Here is a 26,560-nt window from a genome sequence, read left to right as displayed (position 1 = left end):
GACCAGTCTACAATGCAACCATGCAACTCGATCTCAGCAACCAAATCCAGTCTACCCAAACCCCATCACTGTGAAATGCGCAGCGGGAAAGAGATGTGGTTGTGAAACTCACCCCACTTGATAGAGAACAGCCCCTTGAAATTGCCATCCCGAAGCATCTTGCAATCCGCCTTGTGACCCTTCTCGTTCCAACCGCGGAGCTGACATTTCTGGCTGCAGTACCAAAAGAAACCGCACTTAGCACACTTCATCAGCTTGGCCGACTTCTTGCTGCATGCGTGGCAGGTTCTCATCCCGTCGGTGAGGGTAGCGTGAGTTTGGACTCTGTCGCTGAGCTGCATCATGTTGTCGACGGAAATCGGGAAGATCTGCAAAAGAATTAGCATAAGAAGACGTTGAGGGAGAGCATATTAACCTTGAGGTACTGAAGGTCTTCGTGGCGGATACCGATGGTCATATCCATGAAGAGATGCTTGACAGCATAGAAGATGACGACAGTGTTTCCGACTTGAAGGTTCGAGGGGCCGATCTCGACACCACGGGCCTCCGTGTAGATAGCAACCGGAATCTCTAAACCATCTCGGTCCTTGACGGTGAGCTTAACGCGGATATCGATCTCGACCTCGACGATCTCGCCGATGAACACCCAGTGCTTGTGAGGCTCCCAGAAACCATTCATTTTCGCGGTAGTAGTGAGGGTCAAGATGATTGTCCCAGGCTAGGTCTTCGAATGCTGGGAAGTGCTCTTTGTCTCGCAGATTCGCGAGTTGGGCGTCGTTGGAAGCCATGATGTATGGCAGTGAGAGGCGTCTCGATCTCTCGTCAGATCTTTAATGGGACTCGAGATGACTCTAAGAGTTCTGGAGATGGTCTAGAAAGGCAGAACACAAGCAGGGTTAGGGATTTATGGTGGATGGCAGGCAATGCCGTTTGTAAACGGCTGGCTGCAGCGTTTGTCGGTCCCCTGCAGTGCCATAAACAAACGGCTTGGGTACCTCTTGTTTGTGACGAATGATTGTTTAGCAGATATGTATTGTACTGCGTCTAGCAGGTACTCCTCACTTCGCCGCAGCTAGAATGTCCCTATACATTGTGAAGTTCGTATAAGATTCTCCTCTATTGTTCATGGCTTCTATTTAATTATGAGAACTGCTTATATAACAAATACAGGTGACAGAGTTTCTAGAGTATTAATCAAGATACAGTAAGAGCTATTTACTCATAGAAATAACAACATTAATTGCCGCGTCAGTAATGTCATTATGCTACTCTCCGGCAGTATTGAGATTGACAACGCACAGTTCATATACAAGAGCAAAACTGCGAAAACAAAGCTTTTCCACCACAAGGACTCGAACCTTGGACCTCACCGCTGTAAAGAGCAACCCCCTAAGAGGTCACTGGATAGGTAATGCGATGTGCGCTGTCCAACTGCGCCATAGCGGACTTCTGACTGTTAATCATGAGGTGTATATCTTTGGTTGATCCAGGATGGACAAGGACAGTATCGAGATTAGCAATGCACTGTTTGTATAAGAAAGAGGAAGAAAGGGTAAAAATAATACTCTTCCGCTCCCAGGAGTCGAACCTGGACCTTACTACTGTAGAGAGGTGACTCCCGAAGGGGTCCCTGGATGGGTAGCAACGCAGTACGCGCACCACTGCGCCAAAGCGGACGTCTGTATGATGATAATGAGCTATGCATCTTTGGCTGATATAGGCTGAGCTAGTGCTGGGAATCCTCACAGATATCTATAGAATTCCTTATATCATCAGAGTGCCATCATATACGTCCACGCCAGTGGTTGGATTTCGGAAGCAAAGGTTATAGATATATGAGTAGATAATAGCTAATCGCAGCTAGAAAAGCGGCATCACACCGTACACCTCTTTCAGCTGGTTCCAAGTAACATTTTTCCCAAAGATAAGACCTGCAACCATCTTACCAGCAAAGAGGCTTCCTCGGGGTGAAGACATGTACTGACGATAGGTGATCTCTGCACCTTTGCAAGCCATGTAAGTGGAAAGGGGTGTAAGACTCGATTGCCCTAAAATATCCAAATCTGGGTTGTCAAGAGGCGGCTTTCTTTCTTGATCCTGCTCTATCTCCCTTATGGATTGCACAACAAGATCCTTGAAGTCGACCATGGGCTGATTCTCCTCTTCTGACATCCCTGGAAACGTGGCGAATTCTGGGTACACAGACAACTGCTCTAGAGGAGCAGCTTGGGCGCTACTCCAATCAATAATTCCCGTCAAATTGTACTCTTTGTCAAACAGCATATTGCCAAAATGTAGATCGAGATGACATAGAGGAAATGGGCCTTCGATCCTATCCTCGATGATCATGTGGGTAAGACCTGATTTCAGTACCCAGCATGCTGTCAACCAGTCCGGGTCATCTGGATGCAAGTCAATCGATTCACGATTTTCGGCTTGTCTCTGATTGTAGAAATACTCAAACGACGTTTCCAGAGGCCCTGGCGTAGCGTGCCAATCCATAGCAATGACTTCAACATGTTGATCAGCTGTATCTCCACACCAAAGACGCCCAATGCGGCTGAAGGTTAGGTTTTGAAGTTCTGTAAAGACGTTTGCGAGCTGCTTCGCTACTTTGGGATGATGTTCGGAAGGTATAGTTGTCGCCAGACCATTCGGAAGGGAGTGACCACGATGCTTCATGAACACGTAAGGGTAGCCAAAGGGTTGATCTGCAGACATCTCAAAGTCGAAAACTCGAGGAATAGGGATGGTAGTGTGTTGCTGGATAATCCTCATTGTGGCAATCTCACTGAGTAATGATGTTTTATCGTTGTTGTTCAGTGTTTGATGAGGAATGCGAGCGATCCAGATTTCATTGTCCGAAAATGCAATTTCCAGGACAATATTGTTGAACCCGGATGTGAAATGATTCCGATCGATGCGACATGAAACATCTGGAGATAAGCCTGGCTGATGTTTCCTGCGTGACTCTATCGCACACGTCTCCAGATATTCAAAGTTTGCCGAAGAGAACAAGAGCTGAATTCTCTTATATTTCTCTGACTCTGGTTTCATACTGTCAAAACCCTGCCAAGAGTCGCTTGGTCGTTCCATCTTGCCTGTTCAGCTGGAGATGCCTTGTGCGCAAGAAATGAAGGAGAGTCGTGTAGACCCTGTCATCGTTCACTTCACTCAGAGAACGGCTGAGGCTCTGGAATGCTTTTATCTGTAGACGCGTCGTGATTCGCTACTTTTTATCCGCGAACGATGCGGGGAGGCTTGAAACAATCAGCCAATCAAGAGTGACTTTCTCCCAACAACATAACCGACAACTCGTGCGTCTCGCCATTGCAGCAACTTATCTCAACTCATATTGCTCAACTTTGCAATGCCACTCCTACGCTTACCCACCGAGATTCTAAGAAAGATCTTTGGTCAACTTGATTCGTCTTTCTTTCACGAGGATATAGGCCGCCTCACAGTCTGCAAAGAGTGGTTCGGTTTCGCTCTTCCTGCATGCTTCAATTCCATCACCCTTTCTCAAGAGGGCCTTCGAAATCTCATCATCTCTACGGCAACGAAAAAGGCTTCGCCGCTTGAAAGCAACCTGGAAAACCTAGATCTTGATCTAAGAGGATACCAATACGACACCTCTCCACTGCAGGAGTCGAATTTACAGCCTGCTACCCTAGGATTTCGTAGGAACTTGGTCGAGACTCGGAAAAAGACCCTAAATGACGACATCGCTCAGCTTGCCATTATCGTCCAACAGTCTCATAGATTGCGTACATTGCGCGTACGGGCCTGGAGATCTACTCATCCCTTTTCCACCCCGGAGGGTTATCTGTCACTATCTACGGTGCAAGCTTTGCTCTCAGTGCAAAATCTGAGCGTTTTGGTGCTGGACCTATCTGGCACCTCTCTGGAGCAAGGGAACGAACGTCACATTTGCCCATCTATCGCTGCTCTTCTTCCCACTCTTAGAACCCTTCACTTATGGATGCGCAGTATCTGCCCTGAGGTATTGAAAACTCAAGATCTCGATAGTAAATTACGGTTAAGTACGGTGGTCGTCAAATTGAGTCTGCTTCCAGATCTGCCGGGCATAACGTCAGCGTCTCACTCTCAACAATGCGGTTCTCAGGGCGGGGGGTGGACTCAATTGAAAGCGGACATACGGGAACAGGCGGAGGCTCTTGTAACTCGAATGGCATCCCCTAAAACCATAAGGATTCTGACTCAAACCCTTCCACGATTTGATACACGGTCGCTAGATGTGTTGACTGGCAAAACAATGAAACTGGATGGCAATGCGGCATGGGATGATGATGGCGAAACGACTCAGGAGGACTCGGAGCCAGAGTTCGACATTCTAGATGAGCAATTTGGTGGTTTCCTAGACGATTGACACTGTTTCTAATTGTCAAGCTTCGGATCAGCTTCTCGTATTGGCTTGGATTGCCATATATGCGGTTTGGCAATGTGATCTATCTGCCGTCCAATGTATAGCCTGCCAGTAATGGATTTCCTCACCCTATGAAGTGCTAAGGAACCTACAACATTTGTCCAATCTCACTTTTACCATTTAGCGACTTGGACCTTCTGCAGAAACACCGCGATAAACCAACTGAGTGTGTTCCACTGAGTTCAAATGCCCTTAATAAACTGATAAAGTATACTGGAGTTTCTAGACTAGACAATAATGACCGGGTCAAGTTTGTCGAGATCCAAACCTTTAAAGCCTCTCCATACATGATACCATGAACATACGCTTCTCCCAACAAGAGATATCGTCCATTGGCTGTAGGCCGTAGCAGACAAGGAACCAGGCACCCCTCCAAAATCCACACTTCATCAACTTCACGTGTAGAGAGCAAGTCCCAACCTAAGCGCCCTTTCGTTGATATACAGAGACCGCGACCCTTGGCTGTCACTGATATTTTGTTTCTGATACTGAGTTGACGGGTATTCACATCAACCAGGCCGTTGACACGTTGTTCAGGGGACAACCCGCAGGACAACATAACGACTAGCATCAAGAAAACCTAAGACACAGTTTCACAAGGATTATTTGCTTTTACTTGCTCAACAGGTCCACTGGAAGCAAACCAACAAACAAGTCAACAGCACATTGATTGAAAAGTAGTATGAACAAACCTGTCCTGCATTACAAACTCGTCGCCATGAATGACTGAGAAAAGGGGAATACTTTCCCACTGTGAGTATTTGAATTTATTAGATGTAGACTATAAGTTAATACGAATTTGTTAAGCGGATGCTACAAGTAAGGAAACTTTCTTAATATACATAACTACATTTAATATCGAGGCAACACACGACGACAAGAGACGGACACAAAGGCAATGCAAATCTCAGAACTCGCGCTTGGATGGAAAGAACAATATTTGTCTATAATCAACGCTTTGACAACTATCCCTTCCGATTTCTATCCATCCCAGTCTCATTCATTGCAACGTCAACGGCAACGGCGGCAAACCCGCTTGGATACGAACCCTAGTGAATTTTCGGATTCATCCCCTTGTCGCGAGTAAAAGGGGCGCGGCAGCTAAACCCAAAACCGATTGGACCATCCTTGGCCGGAGAGATTCTTTTGAGATACGCTGTCGCCGATCAAATAGCATTCCCGTTTCATAACGAGGCTGCAGTTACATTGAGAGATACGACGTATTAAGCAAGAACAAAGGGGCTTGTTGGTCTTATAGGAGCGCGAGACGGCATAAGCGAGTTGGAGTCCGGAAGAGGAGTATTTTATCCCTGTATCCTCCGACGGGGACTTGAAGGAGAGTTTGACTATGGAATTGGAGACGATTCAAGAATTTGCCGACGTTACGAGTCAAACTCTATCTACTGGATATGTTTCATCATTTTTCTATCCGAGTCAATGTCTAGTTTTGCCGACATCTTATTCATGAGTCACTCTGCTCGCGCGGAGACGGAAATTAGCAGACGTATAGTCATGTCCTAATCTCCAAACGTTCCCAACGGCTTGACGGTAAGACCTAATACCTAGGCCAGAACGAAGGCATCGCATCCATGACATATTGAAATATCCAAATTACTTATTACTAAAAAGCTAAGCAAGGCTGTTATGGAGGTCACTCCCAAGTCCAAGCTTTGCCCTAATGTTTCGAGACCAAGAAATATGCATTCATAACAGGGAGAACCCGCATATTCAAGCATCATCCCTAAACCCCGAAGCGAACCGCTCTCCCCGTCTCCATAAAGGTCCACAACGTTCATTTCAAGACTCCATTTTCCAAACTCTAATTCAAATACCGATGAAAGTCAAGACACATCGATACCCATCCTTTCGGAGGGACTGTCTCTGTTTGAAGATGATCGACGATATAGAATTAATCCGATTGGTTCACCAGAAATAGTAGCCGTAGATCTAGTCTCGTTAATGACTCGTAGTGCCCGTCGGGTTTCAGCGGACCAACCGTAGATGCGCAAATTAAAAGCAGCCTTGTTTAGTTTGAGCTGACGACACCCAATGTGGAGTAGTGAAAGCTGTACAGAGTTTGGATGCCGTTGAATTGCACAGACAATGGATTCTAGTGGCGGCCGTTAGTTTACTCGTAGATGTCATGTCTATCTCAAACTTCCAGACATCTTCTAGAACAGCGTCCTCATGAAGTGAATTATAATTTCTTTGTATTCATCATTCTCGTATTCTCCACGATGCAACCGGATGCCCCATCTTCCGTGAGGCCCTCCCAGATGAATCCTTGAAGAAGCCCAACTATCGCCAGGGGCATTTACATACAATCTCACCACTCGGGGAACAAGAAGCCCACAAAAAGATCGGCACTGAAGAAATCCCAAATCCCATATCCTTGAAAAACCAGGGTAAGGAAATGCCGTTCACCGCTGGCAACCGACGACTCGTGTGCTCAGCTGCCATCCAGTTATATAGGTAGTGAATGATAGCATGTCATATGCCGATTCTTAGTATAACGCCGACCGTTGGATCTGCATAGAACATATCTTGCCCTAGTTAGTTCTTATCTCACAAGTCTAGTTCATAACGTTCCAAAACATCTGTGGATTCCTCCGCTAATGCACGTACGTGTCGATCCTTGATCCATGATTTGCCGCGGGAGCAGTGGTCGTATATCATAGCACGATCCCCTCAGCGGGCGGTTCGCTAATCTATTTGATGCGCCTCTTTTATTTCTCTTCTTTTGTGGTTTTTGACTTCTGAATCTTGACGACAGAGGTTGCGATATCGATTTGCCCATTACAAGATGGAGACGACGCCGAGGGAGTCGAAGCAGATTGATTTATGGATTTCTGAATTCATTACGTTTGGGGCTGCGACGGTTTTTATCGGGTTGCGGTTATTGAGTCGACGACTTACGAGAATTGAGTTCTGGTGGGATGATTGGTTTGCGATTGGTTGCTATGTAAGTCGACGACTCTACATGCCATTAACTTTTGAGCATTATACTAACTTCATCAAGGCTGTAGCTATCGCTTGGGTAGTGATCATTCCTATCTGTACGTCCAAATCACGATATTCGATACGACCGAATCTAACCTCGACCAGGGATCAAAGATGCCGGACTTGGACTTCACATCAACGACATTCATGGTCGCGGGACCAAGGCGGAAATATTGATGCACAACAGTCTCATCCTCTACGTTGCCGAATTGTTCTACGCTACTGCTCTCTTTTGCGCCAAAGGATCGATCTTGAGCTTTTACTGGCGCATGTTCCGAGTCACCAACATCAAGCTTCCAATTCAGATCTTGGCCTGCTGTTCACTGATATGGATTATCATTCGAGTGAGTATGCCCCGAAGCCATATGCTTGAAGAGAGGCTCTAACGTTAGCAGACATTCATGGGTATCTTCCATTGTATCCCCGTGCAGCGCTTCTGGGATCCCTCTGCTGGAGGCTCTTGCGCCATTGAGGATAAGAAGTTCTTTTTCGGTACTATCCTGGTCCACGTTATGCTCGATATAGCAATCATTGCCCTGCCGATTCTTCAGATTCGCAAGTTACAGTTGCCTTTCTTTCAGAAGGTCGGTATCATGCTCATGTTTGTGTTTGGTATTGTGTAAGTGACGACGCTACCGCAGCGTGATCTTTGCTAACTCCTGCAGCATTTGCGCTTCAGCCATGGTTATCATCGTGGCCTCAACCCAGTTCGATGCCACGTCAGAGGATCTAACCTGGAACTTGGTCACCATTGTAGTCTGGGCTTCTGTTGAAGTGAATCTTGTCACTGTATCAAGTATGTATTGAATCTTGCTCCCCTAGCCGTTGCTAACGTTTCTTAGCCTGCCTGCCTACCGTCCGCCCCGCCATCCTATACCTCTTCACTTGCACCAACCCGACATCGACCATCGGCTCCGGTTCCAACAGCTACGGACCCAGCTACGGCCGTAGTCAGACCAAGAACACGATTCGACTGTCAACCCTTCCCAACAACAAAGACAACGACGAGTCAAGCTCCACTCATCAACTTGCCGATTCCGATCAGGGCGGTCGAGGCTCATTGTCTGACTTTGAGAGTCATGCTATGGATCGATACCGAGGAAACGTTTCAACCGTCACTGGTTGTGCCCATGATCATGGCTCAGAAGAGTTCAACACTGGTTCGCCCTTTGGCGGAATCATGGTCAAGAACGAAACAACTGTTCGTATTTCAACAGCTAGACAGTAATAATGATATCGAGAAGCAAGGTAAATGGAGAGTGAAGGGTAATACAGATGACAGGATAACCAATTCGACTTCGGTGTATAAACGAAAAAACCGGCTCAACAGTCACGAAGCAAGAACATGTCTCAATAGAACTTCATAGAATTTTATCAAACATCACTGAATTTCACATATAATGAAGTAATCAACTCTTCTTGAACTAGAAGTTTTTAAATTCTTTACTTTGATGTTCCGCATCCAGGAGATTCTGTGATCCGAAGCTATCGCATATCGGGTCTGGGGATCGGCTTCGGATCCAGGAAACCCGAACTCCAACAGCTCCGGCAGTTAGTTAGAAAAGATACCTTTAATGCATACAAAGGATTATTTACCCCAGATATTATTTAGATATAACCCCATATTCCTTTGCCGCTTGCAATTACCGTCGCAGCCCCGCAAATATTTCGCCCAACGAGTTCTGATCCGAACACCTTAGTATAAAGACCGTCCTCCGGGCCCACTCACTGAGATGCGAATCCAAAACAACACAACAACTCAGTTTCACATACATAGAATACACGAAAATGGTCTTCACACCTCCATCGTGGGCGCCAAAGCTCCCAATTGGTATGAACCAACCAACCCTCCTACAGAAATAGTGCTCATTCTGTCAGATCCTCCCGACTCCATCTCGCTTCACGACTTCATGATAAGCGAGACCTATGGCCGGCTCCCAATCGCCAAATCAAGAAACCCATTTACTTGCGGTATCACGGGAAGGACATATTCCGTTTCCGAAGCTCATCAGCGCGCCGACTTCCTAGCCTGTGCGCTCGCCAAAAGACTCGACTTTTCACCAAACGAAGGTGTTGAATGGGACAAGGTCGTTTCCATCTTTTCTGTCAATACTGTAGGCTAGAAGCGCTTGTTTTTGTCAACGGGTTAACTGATGATTTGCAGATCGATAGCTTCACAGTTACGCAAGCTATTCATCGACTGAACGGAATTATTACACCCGCGAGCGCTGCACACTCTGCTTCAGACCTGGAACATCAACTGCGGTCATCTGGGGTCAAAGCGCTCTTCACATGCGCTAGCCGCCTTGATATCGCCGTCAAAGCAGCCAAGACTGTGGGTATTCCTCAAGATCGCATATTCATTCTAGCTACGCCAGACGACAACTCAAAACTGCCTTTCACAACATTTGATGATCTTGTGAAAGAGGGCGCAGACCTACCAAAGTTGGAACCACTAAAATGGGTTAAAGGCCAAGGTGCGAGGCAAGTCGCCTTCCTCTGCTACTCCAGCGGAACGTCTGGACTTCCAGTAAGTGCAAAGGAGTACTGTTACACGTTGACTCACTCACCGATGGCAGAAAGCAGTTATGATCTCCCATAGAAACGTTATCGCCAACGTCCGTCAACTCACGACATACGAGAGCGTTTCAAGAAAGAAAGATGGAATCGAGACGCAAGCATGCCTCGGTGCCCTTCCTTTCAGCCATATTTACGGACTACTCATTATTTCTTTTGCAAGCACTTTTCGAGGTGACGAAGTTGTCGTCCTACCTGAGTTCGATCTGGAGAAGGCTTTGGTTGCTGTTCAAACATATAAGATCGCCCATATGTTTGTCGTAAGTTGTCACTCCTGCTCCTACAATTCGAAATCTCACCACTGCAGGTACCGCCCATCATCATCCGTATCATCCATAACCAGGCCCTGTGCGCCAAGTACGACTTGAGCTCCGTGCGTTGGCTATATACTGGTGCTGCACCTCTAGGTTCGGAAGTAGTTGAAGAGGTCAAAAGGCAGTATCCGAAATGGCGTGTCGGTCAAGGCTACGGTACTCAACCCTGTGGCATAGCCCCTCCCCATGACTCAAAACTGACAGTCATAGGTTTGACTGAAACCTGTACAGTAGTCTGTACCACGAGCGAAGACGACATCGACATTGGATCTTCAGGCTCTTTGGTGCCCGCAACTAAAGCCATGATTATCGACATCGAGACGGGCGAAGAGATCACAGAGTACAACAAGCCGGGCGAGCTACTCGTTCAGACACCTTCGTTGGTCTTGGGTTATATGAACAACGAACGGGCTACATCTGAGACTTTCATCTGGAGGAAGGACGGTCGCTGGATTCGGACCGGCGATGAGGTTCTCATTCGGCTAGCGCATTCTGGGAACGAACATCTCGTAGTGGTGGACAGACTCAAAGAGCTTATCAAGGTTAACGTAAGCCTACTTCCACCCTTCCAAACTGGATGTTCCAAAAACAGCGGCTGATATGTACACAGGGTCACCAAGTTGCCCCAGCAGAGCTCGAAGCTCATCTCCTTTCACACCCATACGTCTCAGACTGCGCTGTTATCCAAACACCCAACGACAAGGCCGGCGAGATACCCAAGGCATACATCGTCAAGTCGAATGCTTGTGGCGGACAACCTGACGAAGCGCTTGCTCGTGCAATCTGCAAACATGTTGAAGATCATAAGCAAAGATACAAGTGGCTTGGAGGTGGTGTTGAGTTTATCGAGACAATCCCAAAGAGTCCCAGTGGCAAGATTCTCAGAAGATTGCTGCGAGACAAAGAAAAGGAAGCAAGGAAGAGTTTGGTGGCCAAGCTTTAGCTGTTTTTTCCCTTCGGGTGATTGAATTGCTGTTGGCAAGAATTGATATTTCAAGCTACTCCAATCCAACAAACCGTCTGTGGAAAGACACTAAATAAACACAAATTGACTTTAACAAATGCTAGAATGAACTCGCCTGCATCAAAGGCGGATGAGACAGCAAAGCTATTTTTGTTAGAATGAACTGGTGTCGCTGACGGTTTGTGATGTGCACTACCACACTGAGGCGCTTCACATTCGTCCACATTGAAACAATTCTAAGCTTTGTCTCAAAGGACGCGAGTTATTATTTATCTTATTCTATAAAGTAAAACAACATCTATCTGAATTAGCGTCGGAGTCTTTGTGGTAGCCAGTTAATGTAACAGGAGTTCTAGTGCAAACAGTATCCATCCATGAAAGTATGTCTGTCATATGACAACAAATGCAAAAAGGAAATCCCCAGTACAAGATATGAACTCGTGGCCTTTGTATTTGCCTAACAGCAGTAGTTTGTATGGCACCACAGGGGGTAACCGTCGACCAAGACAATGTGCTAACCAACTGCACCAACTGGGGCATGATATTTTTGAAACTCAGGAGTGGCATTTTGGCATTCAAACGTTACACAAGGAGAATCAAACTGTGAATGTAGTACTTCTGCCACTGTTATCCAAACTCATCGAAAGTTCCGCGGGTCCATCCCAAGACGCACTTGGCACAAATCTACACCTATTCCACCAACATGAGTCTCGAACGCCCCGGAGGAGTGATGCGGAGTTCCAATCTTCAAGCGATCGAATGGCCTGGGAGCTTGAGAGTCGACAGATCAGTCCAGAATGCAATGCTACGTTTGAGATGATAGTTGATTTGATCCAAAGGATTAAACAAGCTACTTATGAATCTGTACAGCATATCCCTTGACTATTCAAACCTACATCACCTGCCCCCCCGGAGCAATAGGTTCGAAGAATGCAATAGGAATAAGTCTTGTTAGTTCTCTTGCATGTGGTGTTTCATCCTCCTGGCCGTCCTTAATGGGGCCGCCTCTTGCGCCTGTTGCACCCTCCGATCTTGAAGGTGCTGCGTGGAATTAAGAGCAGGGCGGAAACCTTGACCCATCATTTGAACTCGACGTGGTCTTCCTGCTGTCGGCATGAATGGTAAAGCCAATTGGTGCATGAAAAGGTCAGGTCGAAGATGGCCAGTACGCTCTCAGTAGTGTCAACATGAATCTATCATCTCTGGATCGTTATTGCCAGGGATACTTCCATACAAATCACGTTATTGAAGTTCTCGTTCGCACTCACACAACTATTGTGTTTCCAAACAGCTTTATTGAACTATTAAGTATCTCGCCGCAGCTCTGGCTTGACACTGCTATATGGAACCCTATTCTTGAGTATGTTGCCTATAGACTATGCACCACCCGCATTATAGGCAAGGCGGTTATTACTGCCATTGGGGTCAGACACAACATTGGGAATAGCAGCGCTGAGGATACGTTGAGTGACAGCAGCAGAACCTCGGATACCCTCCTTCGAGATAAAATATGCAGCAAGACCAGCAACATGGGGCGCGGCCATGCTCGTGCCAGAAAGGTACCTGCTGCCGGAGTCGCTAAGGTGCCACGAACTGAGAACACCACTACCAGGCGCAAAGATATCAACCAAGGAGCCATAATTAGACCACGCAGTACGGTAGTTAGAAGCTTCAACAGCACCGACAGTAATAGCGGATGGAGCAGAAGCGGGTGAGTAGTATGAGGCGTCGTCATTTGAATTTCCAGCAGCGACAACAACGGTGAGACCAGCATCAGTAGCGGCCTTGACGGCAACATTGACGGCGGCAGTATAGTAGCCCCCGAGGGACATATTAATGACAGCCTTTTTGGTGACACCTCGGGCCTTGGCGTTTTTGACAGTCCACTGCAGGCCTTGGATTACACCAGCCATAGTGCCAGAGCCGGTCTTATCGAGCACCTTAACTGCAAGCATTTGACAGGACTTGGCCACGCCGTAGGTTTTGCCGCCGATAGTGCCGGCAACGTGAGTGCCATGGCCATATTCGTCCGTATTGGGAGAGCCGCTGATAAAGTTGGCACCCCAGGTGGCGCGGCCATCTGAGAACTCCTTGTGGGTGATTCGAATGCCTGTGTCGATTATATATACATTTGTGCCGGCGCCGGCAGTGGTGTCATAGTAGTAGCTTGAGTCGAAGCCGGGGGAATTGGGATTAGGTGCATGTGAGATGCGAGCGAGACCCCAAGGGGCTCGTTGCTGGTTGATGTATGCGCGCTTGGTTAGGGGGCCAAAGGGAAAGGCAGCAGCGGCAGTGATATTAACCACAGTATCCTTCTCAATATAAGCGACCTAGTCACTAGAGTTAGTATCTATCTCATTAGAACTCAAGGTTAGAAGCGCTTACTAGATCGGAGTTGATAACATCTTTGAGCTCTGAGGCTGGAATCTCAGCAATGTAGCCTTGGAAACCACCAAAGTTGATATTCTCAATAACACCCTCCTTGCCCTTAGTCTTGGCCTTGGAAGTGATGGTATGTTCGTGCTTCTGTTTGCTGCCAGACTTCATATTGGACTTGTACATGACGATGTAGCTGTCCGGAACAACAGCTGCAGAGTCGACCCCACTGTTCTTGATGATCGCCTGGCTAAGGGCTAAACCAACAAGTCCAGTAAAACCGAAAAGAGCTGTGGTAAGCTTCATACTGTAGTTATGATGGTTGCTAAGAGTATATTAAAAGTAAAATTTCTTTAAGATAAGGAATAGATCTTTATTGTAAAATGTGTTGTGGGTAACAGAAGGATAAAGAGGTCTATAACAGCCTTCTTATACTTTTTCTCATTCTCTATTGTCATCGACTCACTATCCAGCGGACCTAATATTTTGGTATACTATTGGGCTGAATGGCAAGAACTTCTGCAGGTGGTAGCTCGGCCCCGACTAATCGAATGAGGATCACATGGCGAAAATGAAGGGTTCACACTTCGAACGGCTTCTAAGTTCTTCAAACGGCTTCTAACTTCTTCAAACGGCCTCTAAGTTCCAGCCTTAAGAACCAGAAACGGAGATCCACAACCGTTCGGCTTCTTAGAACGGACATAGTTCAAAGGTCAGGTCGGTTTAGCCAGCGCCCTCAGTGGCTTGTCATAGCTAAACACACCGTTAAAAAACGGAGATCAATAAGCCCCGTTCCGAAGTAAGTGCTGTGAAAATAAGTCTCGACAACAAGTACATAGGAAGGACATTCCACGCATTGAACTTGGGCTGTCAACATGCACGCTAACTTAGAGCCACTTAAACTTAGGGATTACATTGATGTTCCTGCATATGTAGTCAGCCTTGAAGTAACCCCCACTCTCTCAGCCGCTTAGGCCTCCATTTGTGCATACCTTAAACCTTAATTCCTATTCACCGCCATCCTGCCACTAACGCTCATATGCATTGACGGTGGAGGTATACATATTTTGAAAAAGGTTTAAAGCAGGCCAGGCAGGTCATATGGTTCCTGGCTCTTGAGAGGGCTTACAATCTAGACCCTGGGCCAGATTTATACCTCCTCATTATTATCTACACCCTGGCAATAAGGTTCATAGGACCTTGGAAAGTGCACCAAGACAACATACTGGCATATGATGGGTTATAGGTACGAAGACTATGAGTCTGTCAGCCTGGTCAGTTTATATAGCCTAAAAAGTCGGCTGGCTGATTTATTGAGGCTTTCTTAAGCTAGTTAATAACAAAGAAGCAGAGCTTAGTCTTGTACTTAGAGGGTTTTGCTATTTATCCGCAGAGGTATGAAAAAAGCTGTTAAGGAAAGCTAAGGCAGGCTAGAAAGAAGTGTATAAATGATTTGTTCTCAGTAGAGCTCTAAATAGCAGAACGCCATTTATTAGTAATTGAAGCGGGATGTTCTTCCGATTAAGTAGCATTTAAGCTAAGCGATGAGCTGAATGGCTGGACAGACGAGAAAATAGGTCTCCTTAAGAAAGAATTAAAGGAACTGGACTGGGGGTTTTTCGCCTTGAAAACGGAATTTCGCTAGCTTTATGCACATGATACCCGCATTCGTAGCAGCTGTTGGGTTTATGGTCACTGCGCAAGTAACCATGTAATACAACAAAAGATCCAGCGCAGATAGTCCACCCATGTAAGAATGTCTGTCGTATGACAAGAAATGCAAAAAGGAAAGCCCCAGTCAGGGGTAAATATAACAAAAGAATACAACTGTAACTCCCTCACTGACTCTAACGAGACGAGCAGATAGGAGATGGACTGATCGCACTCACCACGTGCTACCCCTCATGAACGAGGGGTTGAACCAGCCCCCTAAGGGTGCGGTAAGCAAAGCAGGAGATTAACCACTCCGGCAGTTGCGGGCCCGAAGGTGAAAGAAATGCAGATTAATTGAACTGATATAGGCTTAACATCACAAACTGCTGTTAACTTTCTCTCCCTCATAGAGACTCTGTTGGCACAGGCCCGCACTTCACGGCACTGCATCGTCGAGCCGCTTCCGAGAACCACAGACACCTCAAAAGCTGCAAGCGACTCCACCGAACTGCCCCGATGGGGTAATCACCCATCTTGCCCTTCTCAAAGTCTTTCACCTCTCTCCTTTCATGTTCATCGCTAATCTGTGTCTCCTATCGCACACCACACACCCGTCAGGCTGCTGACAAGCAAGCTCTCAAGCACGAGGGAATCATAGTATCATCTACCTTTTAGACCTTATCCATAAGGTCAACTTGAACCACAGCAAATAGACCTTGCCGCTGGTAGAAGCCCTAGAATTACCTGTGGCTCCTGCACCTGGCACGTCTACTTCTTTCGCGCTTCCCATGAACCCTCCTAGCATCGTTAGCCTTCTTCTTCACGATCGCCCCTCTTATATTTCGACCTTCAACACAGGGATTCATTTTTTTTCATCACAATTCTCTTTGCTTCTACATCAGTCGACAGGAAGTGATGTGAAGCTTATCGACGCTATACCGCATCGCAATTGAGCTGCTTCGCTGCTTCACCTTCAATGCTGTAAGCTTCTATTTGGCGACCGTCCAGTCATGTACAAAGTCACCTGGCTGAAATGAACAGCAGATACAGAGCCCTACAGATCAGTATTCCTTCCAGTTCGAGCACCCTTGTCACCGGGTTTGATTTCGGTCTCCCCTTTTATAGGATGGATGAGACTGGACAGCTGGGCCAAGGGACAGGGGGCGATCAATAGTCCGGTTTATCAATATTGCTTCCAGCTTAAACACAACAATGCCAATCAGCTGAGGGCATCGAAGATCTAGGCGTCCATACTATCAACGCGAATGTTTACGTTTTATGCAATATTTAGATTAGGTATATAAGAATTGCCCGAAGTTTATCATAAACTCAGCTAAAGATTATCTTTCTCAGGTTCAAGAATTAAGGTTTCTGACCAGGCTTGCTGTCAGCGACGAGCAAATGTGTGTTGAATAGCCCATCCTCGCACTTACCCTGACCACGGAAAGCATCAGTCAGAATCAAGGGGGACCAATCACTTCCCCCTACAACACCTGGGAAGCCTTGTGTGTCAAGAATTGAGCGTTATAGTGTTAATATGACCACGGGAAGCATCAGTCAGAAGCAAGAGAATACTATGCTGCTCTTATAGTTACAGATAATGCTTTTCTAATATTTGAGGATTTTAGAGTAATTTAGGATAATCTTAACCTAAGCTTAGAAAGAGTTTTATGGGGCTCGTACTTGTCGCGACTGATGAGATGTGCCGTTGCTGTTGCTATAGAACCACGGCGCTTTAGATGTTGGCGACCCGAGAAGCAGGAGGACGTCTGGCCATGGACTGACAAGTCAACTAAATTTACACTAAATTTGCATAAGCTTAGACTAAATTTACCTACATAAGCCCTCGTTCCGCTGTGAGCAGCCATTGTTGTGACTAATCTGCGCTTTGTACAACACGGGAAGTGCGCGCATTTTACCTTGGTTTAGCCGCAACCTCGCTTTTTTCAAGTACTCCAGCTTTATTTTACTACATCGGCATCCAACACAGCAACTACCACTCTTCATCGAGTTTGCATCCCTTTTCATGCTTTTACATCTAAATCGATCGCTGAAGATATGGTCCTATCAATACGTCACTTATGTAATGCCATCCGACTTCATCCGGAGGTGGTCAGCCCCTTCTATTGATAACAGCACTAACTCTGACATTAGTTCCCTCGCGACTGCCCATACTAGACTATTACGCATTTTCTCCATCACATCTTCCTCATATCCATGCACTTAACACACATCTTTCACTTCCTTGACTACTGTCAATACCTTTCACAACAGAAATCTACATCTACTCCACCAAGACGAATCTAGAACTGCGAGGAAAGCTTCACGGGTCTACTCCAACAGGAGTTCTTTCATAGACTTCATTAACCTAGGTGAGCTTTGAAGCATGATTGAATCCTCATTTAGGTTGGTTTTAGCCTTGCGATGTTATTAACTTAGAAGAGTATTTTTCTAACTTGAGGCAGGTTTAGGCGGCCGTACAAGATGAAAAACAGCGAGAAACCGGGCAATAATCAGCCTCAAGGAGTCTACGCCTGGACACAGGGCCAGGGAACAGCAAAAGACTTATCATATGACTTATATCCTAGGATATCTGAGTTGGCAGGTCAGTCACAAATAAAAGCAGCCTTAATATTCGATAATTTTAAAAGCCTAACCTTGGACCAAATATTTCAGAAAAATGTCTTTATTAAACGGGATATGTTTTCTAATACCTATAAGGCCGAACTTGCTGCGATTATATCGCCTGACAGGCGATTGCCAGCTTGAAAGCCGGCACGTCAGTCATAAATGCAAGGCTGCGTTTGAGATTATCCTTGATTTCAAAGTATCAAGCAAGGCACTCGACTCTTACGATGCCTTCGGGCTATTTGGACCAGCCACTGACTCCGGAATGCTTGCTGGCTACAAGAACTTGAACGAATATCGACTTCTTGAACTGCAGATCTTACTTGATTCCAACACCACCGTTATTCACTTTGGTCTCCTGGTCTCCCATTCCATAGTTTGAGCAAGACTGTTGACAGCCGGGTCAATCGGCACACTCCCATCTAATTACTTCTCTGCCAGAGATCCTTCACCGATGAATCCTCACTCTCTTCCGGTCGGTCCGCCTTAGTCCCGCCCTTTCGTGAAAAGCGGCGATGCCCTGGAATGCCCTGAAAAATGGAATCGAGATAAACCCTTGATTTAGGTGGCTAGGCTATTACACTAAAGGCGCAAAGCTTAGCAAGAGGTGGTATACAGACAGAACGCGAATTAAGAAAATAGAATATGATAGAGGATTGATAATTTTAGCTAATAAGCCGAAGGTTATTTTTGTGATGAGGCACCTATATGCTAGAGAGCTAAGTAAACGTCGGATGCTATAGGTGCAACAAGTGGTCTCGTTAGGGATAGTTATAAGGATAGAGCACCATATATAAGGGAACTGATAACACTGATTCTGATTGTATTCTTCGAACCTATTGCTTAGGACGTAGGATGATCATAAGGATAAAGCACCATATGCAAGGGAGCTGACAACACGGATTCCTATTGCATTCTTCAAACCTATTACTCTGGGGTCCAGGTGATATGCATTTAGATCATTAAAGAATATGGTATACAGATTCATAAGTAGCTTATTAGATCTCTTAGATTAAATTAAAGATTATCTTAAATACAGCCTTATATTCTAGACTAACCTGTTGACTCTTAATCTGCCGGCCATTTGATCACTTAAAGATCAGAACTCTGCATCAATGCTCCTCTCCTTGGTATCACTCCTCCGAGGCGTCCAAGATTCATATTAGTGAAATAATTATTGATTTGCGTTAAGCAAGTATTGTTGTGTGAGATGTATTAGAAGTAAAGTATGATGAAAGAATGCCGAAAGGATGCTCAAGTGGAAGATGTGTGTTGGTAAGAGACGTGCCCCCTCCTCCACGTTAAACACACCCTCTTCTGCCCGCTGCAACCCCATTACTGGCCCCGAATCCAGTGTTCTTTGGTCTATAAGGTCCTTTGAGAGCTTGAGCAGGAACTGCAAATGGTCTGAGGGTTACTTCATCTTTGGAGACTCATCGCAACGTCTAGGGCAAGAAATGTTATGCCAGCTATCCACATAACAGCTCATAGTTAGCTGTAGTGTCTTTGTGGACCTCCCTGAAAAAAATGGCTTACTTGTTATTCAAGTATTCAAACAAATAATTAATGTAGTTTATAAATATACCAAATAAGCATCAATTAATAATGTTTTGCGGATAATGCTTAGAGCTTATTCAACTTTATTGCATCCCTATCAGGGACTCCTAAAACTGTAAACCGCGGTTTTAAAGCAAGCAGACTTTATTACCGCCTCCGAAGTTTAGTCTACACCGCAAATCGATTACTTAGCAAATTCTTTTATAATAACCTAACTTCTAGTTCTAAAGCTATCTAAAAAGCTTATCCTTCCTGCCAGTAGTTAGACTATAGGGAGGTCCGATAAAGGTTAGTTCTATTAGCTCCTTTAAGGATACTACATTAGAGGGTGCAATTAATTAGATGGAAGGTTATAGGGTCAGTCAGAGTAATTAAATGAACCACTTATGATGGGAACTGTAAGATAGGGAGATATTAGTGTAGAAATTATATAATAGAGTGCCTTCTATATGCATAAAGAATATCATTAACTAGACAGGATGCGGTCAGCATAATTAAATAAGTAATATAATACCTAGTTACTTCCTCCCACATTATAGCTCTAACTTAATATCAGAAACACTTTAAAGCCGTTCCACAAGATGCAAACTCTCTTATCCACAGGAAACATTATCATTCTCGCGGAATATCTTCCTATTAGCCTCGGAAAACTCGTATTTAGTTTAAATCTATAAGGCTTAGTTAGGAACCTTATGTAATAAGTATAATTAAACAGTATAATATCAATATGGTCACAGAGAAATAAGGCCTGCCACCTATGGGATAACTGCTCGACTAATAATTAATAACGGAGCTGGTTGGTGCCCATAATGTTATTCCTTAGACTGCAAACACATATAGAAATAACAATAATCACACATTCATTAACTAGAACAATACAAGGCTGCTTTTGAGATAATCATTGATTTAATTTATGTAATTACAAGATACTTATAAATCTGCACAGCATATTCCCTCATCTAAACACATATCGCCCCGGCCACCAGGAACAAGAAAGAGTAAGCTTTAAAATGAACTCATCAAAGAGGCTCCTAAATGCAGTCTAAACTTAGGCTAACTTATCTAAATGTTTCTATACTTTAGAATCAATAGCCCAAGTTTTATTGCCTCTCTAGCTGTTTAATATTCCCTTACCTTTAAGTCACAGAACCCATATTATACCAGCTATCCTTTCATCTATACTGAAACAGATATTTTATATTAGTATTGCCAAGCCCAAGCCCTATATGCCTTATATCTAACCTCAGTTATTATGTATCATTTTTAGCCACCTTTTCAGGGTTATATTACTATCTGGCTATAAAATCACTTATGGTTTCAGAAATCGTTATTGCCGTATTATCTCTGGCATCTCTTCACATATATCCATTTTCATAACCTACCAGGGTTCCACGCCACCCAGAGTTGCGGCGCTGCATCTAGTGCCTATTTACGCTTCTTCTCAAAGGCTTTCACCTCTGCCATCTCTCAATTTCACACGCAGGGATTTCATATCTGCCTGCTACAGATTTCTTCGTCTTTCATTGCTTACATACCATTCTCGTCCACTAATTCTCTTCTTATTTTTATTCTCCGCTTATATTTCTTTCTCTAAATAACAACTACATATATTTATTATCCTCTACCTTTCTATCATGTATATTCCAAAACATATCTACTTTATATCGATATATCTCGAAATTCGAGGAAGATTCAACAGGTCTATTTTAATCTATAGGGCTTTTATAGACTTTACCAATACAGGCAGGCCTGTACACAGTACCCAGCACGAGGTATAAAGTTATTTCTTGACTCCTATATAAAATCAACTCTAACTGTATCTTCAGAAACACTCTAGCCTACCGCCTTCCTAGGACTGGAAAGTCCCACCTCGCATCTACCATCATCGTCCTCATTTTTCTCAATCCATCTCTTCAGCATATCCACGTTAGCGCTTCTTCACACGGCGCTACCGATAACATTCACGAACGGATCTACGACACAGGTATAAGGACCACCAACTTCATCAAGCATGGCAAGGAGCGAGGAGAGAAAGGAAGAAGATATAGAGTGCAAGTTAGTCACCCGTGAATTTGCTTCGGGCCTCAGAGAACTCATATTCAGTTGAATCCTATAATACCTGGTCACTTCCATTGGAGCGCGAGGAGGAATCGTGACGAGGAAGTCTGGTGAGGAAGTACAGGAGGATACCCTGGGAATCATCCGTTCAGCACAACCTTAATATGGCCACAGCGAAATAGGGCCTGCCACCTCCGGAGATCCCCAACCGATCATATACTCACTGCCATCCTTGATGTATGCTTTATGTGAAATTTCTTGCCCTCGATGATGCAACGAATCTCCAAAGACAAAGTTCGTTAACGTCCACTTCTACAATGGACATCAAAAACCTCGGAAAGGGGGAGAACACGGAGAATATTCCTCACAAAGCCAGCATCCAATTGAGCAATCTGGATCTTGTATCTTAAATATATATGCCAGGAGTCAGCAATCAAGTAACCGATCTGGGGATGCACATGCCAGGCAGTCTTCTAAGACAATGGAACGCCGAAGACGGCATCGCAGATCTCTAGTAATAGATCTCAGCAGGGTGTGAGATGAGGTTAGCCCTTAGACCTTCTGCAGAACCTTCCCGAGCTCCTAAAGCACCTCAGGGACCAAACAACACTGGTTTCGGAGCCAGTAACAGAGTTGCAGTGGGGAGAGGAGGCGTAATATAGCTATATCAAACTTAAGTATATAGGTCCTCAGGGATAAAACCCTAAGCTTAGATTAAGATTATACTAAATTACTCTAAAATATCTCATATTACATAAGTATTATCATATCAGGCTACAGGGATGCTTAGATATACCTTTTAAGGCTAAATTATAAACCTTATTTAGGTAAAGGATCATAGATCAGTGTCTTCTCCCTAGATTCTTTAAGACCATACGAAAGACATTGAGATCAAGCTGGTGATTTGAAATATAGAGAATTAGAAAAGATACGGCAGGGCGATTCGGCTGATTCTCTTATAGCTGGCAGGGGCATCTTTTAAGGCGCTCCCCAGGAGGCACTTGACGATGTTGTCGATGAGTTTAATAGGACAGTCGAGCAAGCTGACTAGCGCCATCTTGCCTTAACGGACGACTAGTGGTTGTGGGCGTGAAATGCGCCTATGTCCGATGTAAAGGCGAAAAAGAAATGTTAATATAGAGGAGGGTGAAAATTTTGATGGCAATGGTTGAGTCGCGTATATTACTCCTGCATTGCGTTTTCGTGGTCTGACTATAAAGTCTTCAAGAGGAATTTAATAATAATAAGGAGAAGCATGCCTGATGGTGTTTGTGGCTGTTTAAGCACTTCAGTTCAGTTAGTTAATAGGTCAAATTGGGTCTGTCTTGTTATTAATTAAATAAAGCTTGGTTACCCTAAAGCTAGAGTGGCACTTATATTAAAGCTTATATGCTATTTTCTATGTGCTAACTTTTCCTTGGTACAGCACCCCGCGCCAAGCAACTTCTTAACTACTAAACTAGCTTTCGCTCCTTTGTCAGTATAACCTTTACATTAGGTATTCTGCCTCTATAACTTACCCTACGTCGGCCGCATATCTAACAGCCATTAGATGGCAATAAAGTCGACGTTATCTCATTATTCCTACACCAGCTATAAGATACCCTGATTCTTATTAACCTACTTGCCATGCTAGCCGCATCCTAAAGACCATAAGTATATATTTTCCTTATTAAATTTAACATAACCTTATCATTCTCCATAATATTAATAAGACGTATCTTTATTTATATATCTACTAACTTTCCTATTAATCTCAATAATAAATAAGACTACCCATAACGGCATCTAAACCACGAGAGAACGAGTAAATAAATACAACAAAGGCACCATAATTGAACAGCATAATACGACTTTAAAACAGCTCGATGACCTCCGAACCGCCTTCAAAGCTTAGCCTAGAGCGCAAATAGATTAAGGGATAGGAGGGCCAAAAGGCAGCAAAGCTCCTACCTCCTACGGAGCAAGAAGCGCTAGGGACGACGAGTAAGCAGACATAAGAATGGTACTATAATCGTAGCGCAACAAAGAGACGATATTAAAACAGCACCCTGGTTCCTATATGTCCCCTCGGTCCCTAAGCAATCTAAAGAACTTATCTTTCCTACCTCCAACGACAGCAACTGCGACAGCAACTTCAACTGCGAGTTGAACATGGAACGGATGGTATCCTCGGCGACCGAGGCATACTCTTGGTCCTCGCCCGGACCGGACTCTGGTATTGGATATTTAACGCGATCAGGTATAGGCTGCCGGTACCGAATAACAGATTCAATTCTCAAGGATACTGCACTGGCAAGTAGCGACCGAGGCATACTCCTGTTCCTAGTTCAAAAGCCATCGCTCCGTTTCAATATCATCTCTTCATTGCGCTGTTCGATTACAGTGCCATTTTCGTGGTACATGTCCACCTGCGTTGGGCTAAAGAAGGTTGCTGAGCAAGGTTGATATGCTAGGGCAGCCATGGTGCGAGATCGGACTTTCTATTTCTGGGAGGGCGGTGGGTAATGGCCGAGGGATTGGAGGTATAATCTTATAAAAAGCCATAAAAGAGCTGTGGGTTAGAATAGACTTATGTCCTCGGATTTTAAGATGCATCTTGGTGGCATAGAGAGGTGGGAGGGGTGAAGGCATCTGAGAGTTAGGCAAAATAGGCAAAACTTAAAGTGCCGCAGCCTCAGAGGTCATAGAACCTTAAAAAGGTAGCTAGGATTAATAAATAGTCTAACAGCTGGTAGATATGAGAGTGAACTAATGTTAGACTCTAATAATTATGCAGGACTTGGGCTCGGTAAGATTATTCTGAAAATTATAGGTATTAAAATAATTAGAAACCCTACTACCTAGGTAGATATAAAGCATCTTAGCGGTAAAGCTCTAAGGGAAGGGAAAGAAAGGAAAGGAAAGGTATAGCCTTGCTCCTGCTCTCTGCTGTTATGTGATGCCAGGGCAGCTATAAAGGGGAAGAGGCGACGTAAATACCCAAAGAACTTTTAAGGTTTAATAAAAGGTAGGATAGATAGAAGGTATAATAGAAGGGAAATAGAAGATAGAAGACTAAGTATTCTTTGACTTAAGAGCTTTATTGCTTAGTCTCGTGGAAAATTATTAAAGGAGCGAAGATAGAAGCCGAGAAGTAGGTATAGATGCAATTTATAGGTATATATAGAACTGTTAAATGTAGGGTACTTTGATTAGCTTGCTTCGTCGCCAGCGCTTGGCCACAGGATCTCTAATCCGGAATCCTGTATTTCTTACCCCCCCAACCCCCACCCCCAACCCCACCCCAACATCAACATTTTATCTTAGACTTCTCTCATTCGTCCCTCTATGTCTCTCTTCTTGATAACCTCGCCGTTCATACAGCAAAGCCATAAATCATGTCCAGATACAAGCCAAAGCTCTCACTCTTTTCATCATCACCCTTATCTCCAACAACACCCATCTCCACTCGGTCCCGGCAGCCTATACCCGATTTTAGGGTGACCTTTAAGCTTGGCCTCCATAGAGCAAGAAACCAGTGAGATGAGTGCTCTGAATACTATACTACTATGAAAGTTTACTAACTAAACAGTCAGAAGACCTCATCTTTCCACCCAGTCCCTAAACAATCTGAAGACCTCATCTTTCCACCCACCCGGTCCCTAGGCAATCTGAAGACCTCATCTTTCCCACCAGCACCAGCACCAGCGACAGCGACAGCGACAGCAACAGCGACAGCAACGCGGCAAAATCCCAGCTCCTAACAGCTTCAGAAACACTCTCTAGACGTGACCGAGACTCCATTCAACATAGCCAGTAACAAGAAAAAGGAAGAACTACCTGAATGGTCTATGTACCCGGAGCTCCACGATAATATCACCGAAGAGCTTAAGGAAGATCAGCTTAAGTACACCTTCTTCAAGAACGGCAATGATCTCAACAGCACTTATACCTATGACACCAACATCAAGGGCAGTTCCATGTGCAGCTGCAAGAGACTATGTCTATCCGGTTATGCTAGTATCCCTCGACGATTCACATCCGATCGGTTACTGGAAAAAAGGATTTCGAATGCCGTGTGGAGGGATGCGGAAAGTCCTTCGCGACTAAATGGACCCGCGATTCGCATGAATTGACTCACTCTGAAGACAAGAGGTTCAAATGCGAATGCGGCAAAGCCTACAGAAGGAATGATAGCCTAAAACGTCATATCCACCTTCATCACAACTGAAAGCTAGATGTAGTAATACGATATCCGCCTTATTGTAACTAAATGCTAGAAATACTACTAAGGTCTCTATGACTATAATACCTCTATTTCCGCACCAGACCATGTCTTTTCGCTGGTTGGGGACTTCGACGGTATATTCCCACTCTGAGATATCTTCATCGATAAATTCGGAAAGTTTGTTAAACCACATCGGATCGTGACTCAGGCACCAGGCATGAACGGTGTGCTTCATCTTAGGAGGCAGAACACGAAGAACAGATTCAGTCAGCCACTTCGATACTGCTGGCTTCAAGAGTTTGTCGGGAAACTTCGATTTGCCCATCTTGCCGATATGCTCGCTGGTTTGCTCTAGCGCTTCTTCTCTGGTGATTTTCTTGAGGACCAGAGTCGGAGCTGGGTCAAAGCTGTCGACGGAGGATACGGACTCTGTGTCCTGCTGGTCTAGAGAGGGCGTAGACATCTTTCTTGGGAGACCTTTGTGCAAAACTTTAGGTCGTTCGTTGGAGAGGATCTTTGTCTTGTTTCGAGCAGCTTTGGTTGGCACGAATCCTCAGAGACGGAGGCAAACAAGTTGCCAGACGGACGTTGAGTTTCTTGTTCCGTACTGGCGCTTCGCTGAAAACACTCCCAAAAACGTCAGTCAAGATTTCTTATAGAGTTCGCATAAGAGACTCACCAACAAGCTCAGAGAGGTGATTATAAGCTCTCAGCCACAGGTAATCAACGACAGACACTATGCTTCGCCTCAGAGCCTGCACTGAATGAAAGCAAGA

General features: G+C 44.9%; 8 protein-coding genes, 2 non-coding genes and 1 pseudogene across 11 annotated transcripts; 4 read left to right on the top strand and 7 right to left on the bottom strand.

The window, feature by feature from the left end:
• Positions 1 to 65: 65 nt before the first annotated feature.
• Positions 66 to 679, bottom strand: FOBCDRAFT_271979 (uncharacterized protein; the record flags this gene model as incomplete). Its single annotated transcript, XM_054704077.1, has 2 exons — positions 66 to 368; positions 416 to 679. 2 exons carry the CDS (start codon positions 677 to 679, stop codon positions 66 to 68), a joined length of 567 nt encoding a protein of 188 aa, XP_054560052.1.
• Positions 680 to 1,337: 658 nt separating this feature from the next.
• Positions 1,338 to 1,446, bottom strand: FOBCDRAFT_t86. The gene has a single exon. It is a non-coding gene; the product is annotated as a tRNA-OTHER (tRNA).
• Positions 1,447 to 1,567: 121 nt separating this feature from the next.
• On the bottom strand, positions 1,568 to 1,676 carry FOBCDRAFT_t85. The gene has a single exon. It is a non-coding gene; the product is annotated as a tRNA-OTHER (tRNA).
• A 73-nt stretch (positions 1,677 to 1,749) lies between these two features.
• Positions 1,750 to 3,180, bottom strand: FOBCDRAFT_219664 (uncharacterized protein). Its single transcript, XM_031180204.3, has one exon. The coding sequence runs from the start codon at positions 3,094 to 3,096 to the stop codon at positions 1,861 to 1,863; it is 1,236 nt and encodes a 411-aa protein (XP_031046091.3). The 5' UTR covers positions 3,097 to 3,180; the 3' UTR covers positions 1,750 to 1,860.
• A 145-nt stretch (positions 3,181 to 3,325) lies between these two features.
• On the top strand, positions 3,326 to 4,689 carry FOBCDRAFT_219663 (uncharacterized protein). The gene has a single exon (XM_031180205.3). It carries the CDS (start codon positions 3,371 to 3,373, stop codon positions 4,388 to 4,390), a length of 1,020 nt encoding a protein of 339 aa, XP_031046092.2. The 5' UTR covers positions 3,326 to 3,370; the 3' UTR covers positions 4,391 to 4,689.
• A 2,561-nt stretch (positions 4,690 to 7,250) lies between these two features.
• FOBCDRAFT_179823 (uncharacterized protein) lies at positions 7,251 to 8,675 on the top strand (the record flags this gene model as incomplete). The annotated part of the gene is made up of 6 exons (XM_059608560.1): positions 7,251 to 7,409; positions 7,467 to 7,503; positions 7,553 to 7,791; positions 7,879 to 8,066; positions 8,113 to 8,243; positions 8,290 to 8,675. 6 exons carry the CDS (start codon positions 7,251 to 7,253, stop codon positions 8,673 to 8,675), a joined length of 1,140 nt encoding a protein of 379 aa, XP_059464601.1.
• Positions 8,676 to 9,235: 560 nt separating this feature from the next.
• Positions 9,236 to 11,281, top strand: FOBCDRAFT_133422 (uncharacterized protein; the record flags this gene model as incomplete). The annotated part of the gene is made up of 6 exons (XM_059607905.1): positions 9,236 to 9,278; positions 9,311 to 9,561; positions 9,612 to 9,977; positions 10,027 to 10,284; positions 10,332 to 10,886; positions 10,931 to 11,281. 6 exons carry the CDS (start codon positions 9,236 to 9,238, stop codon positions 11,279 to 11,281), a joined length of 1,824 nt encoding a protein of 607 aa, XP_059464600.1.
• A 438-nt stretch (positions 11,282 to 11,719) lies between these two features.
• FOBCDRAFT_t84 lies at positions 11,720 to 11,839 on the bottom strand (annotated as a pseudogene). Its single transcript has one exon. The product of its transcript is annotated as a tRNA-OTHER (tRNA).
• An 839-nt stretch (positions 11,840 to 12,678) lies between these two features.
• Positions 12,679 to 13,984, bottom strand: FOBCDRAFT_199550 (peptidase S8/S53 domain-containing protein; the record flags this gene model as incomplete). Its single annotated transcript, XM_031180207.2, has 2 exons — positions 12,679 to 13,632; positions 13,688 to 13,984. The coding sequence occupies 2 exons, from the start codon at positions 13,982 to 13,984 to the stop codon at positions 12,679 to 12,681; spliced, it is 1,251 nt and encodes a 416-aa protein (XP_031046094.2).
• Positions 13,985 to 17,318: 3,334 nt separating this feature from the next.
• On the top strand, positions 17,319 to 18,745 carry FOBCDRAFT_219660 (uncharacterized protein; the record flags this gene model as incomplete). The annotated part of the gene is made up of 4 exons (XM_059609535.1): positions 17,319 to 17,414; positions 17,486 to 17,737; positions 17,797 to 17,936; positions 18,008 to 18,745. A coding segment is annotated over exon 4 (325 nt), but the record flags the coding sequence as incomplete, so codon positions are not given.
• A 6,403-nt stretch (positions 18,746 to 25,148) lies between these two features.
• Positions 25,149 to 26,247, bottom strand: FOBCDRAFT_291059 (uncharacterized protein; the record flags this gene model as incomplete). The annotated part of the gene is made up of 2 exons (XM_054704075.1): positions 25,149 to 25,316; positions 25,888 to 26,247. 2 exons carry the CDS (start codon positions 26,245 to 26,247, stop codon positions 25,149 to 25,151), a joined length of 528 nt encoding a protein of 175 aa, XP_054560050.1.
• Positions 26,248 to 26,560: the final 313 nt, after the last annotated feature.

The sequence above is a fragment of the Fusarium oxysporum genome, chromosome IV, assembly GCF_013085055.1.
Source record: "Fusarium oxysporum Fo47 chromosome IV, complete sequence".
Taxonomy (NCBI): Eukaryota; Fungi; Ascomycota; class Sordariomycetes; order Hypocreales; family Nectriaceae; genus Fusarium; species Fusarium oxysporum.
Note: the sequence above shows the minus strand (reverse complement) of the source record. Positions and strands in the feature narration are given on the sequence as shown.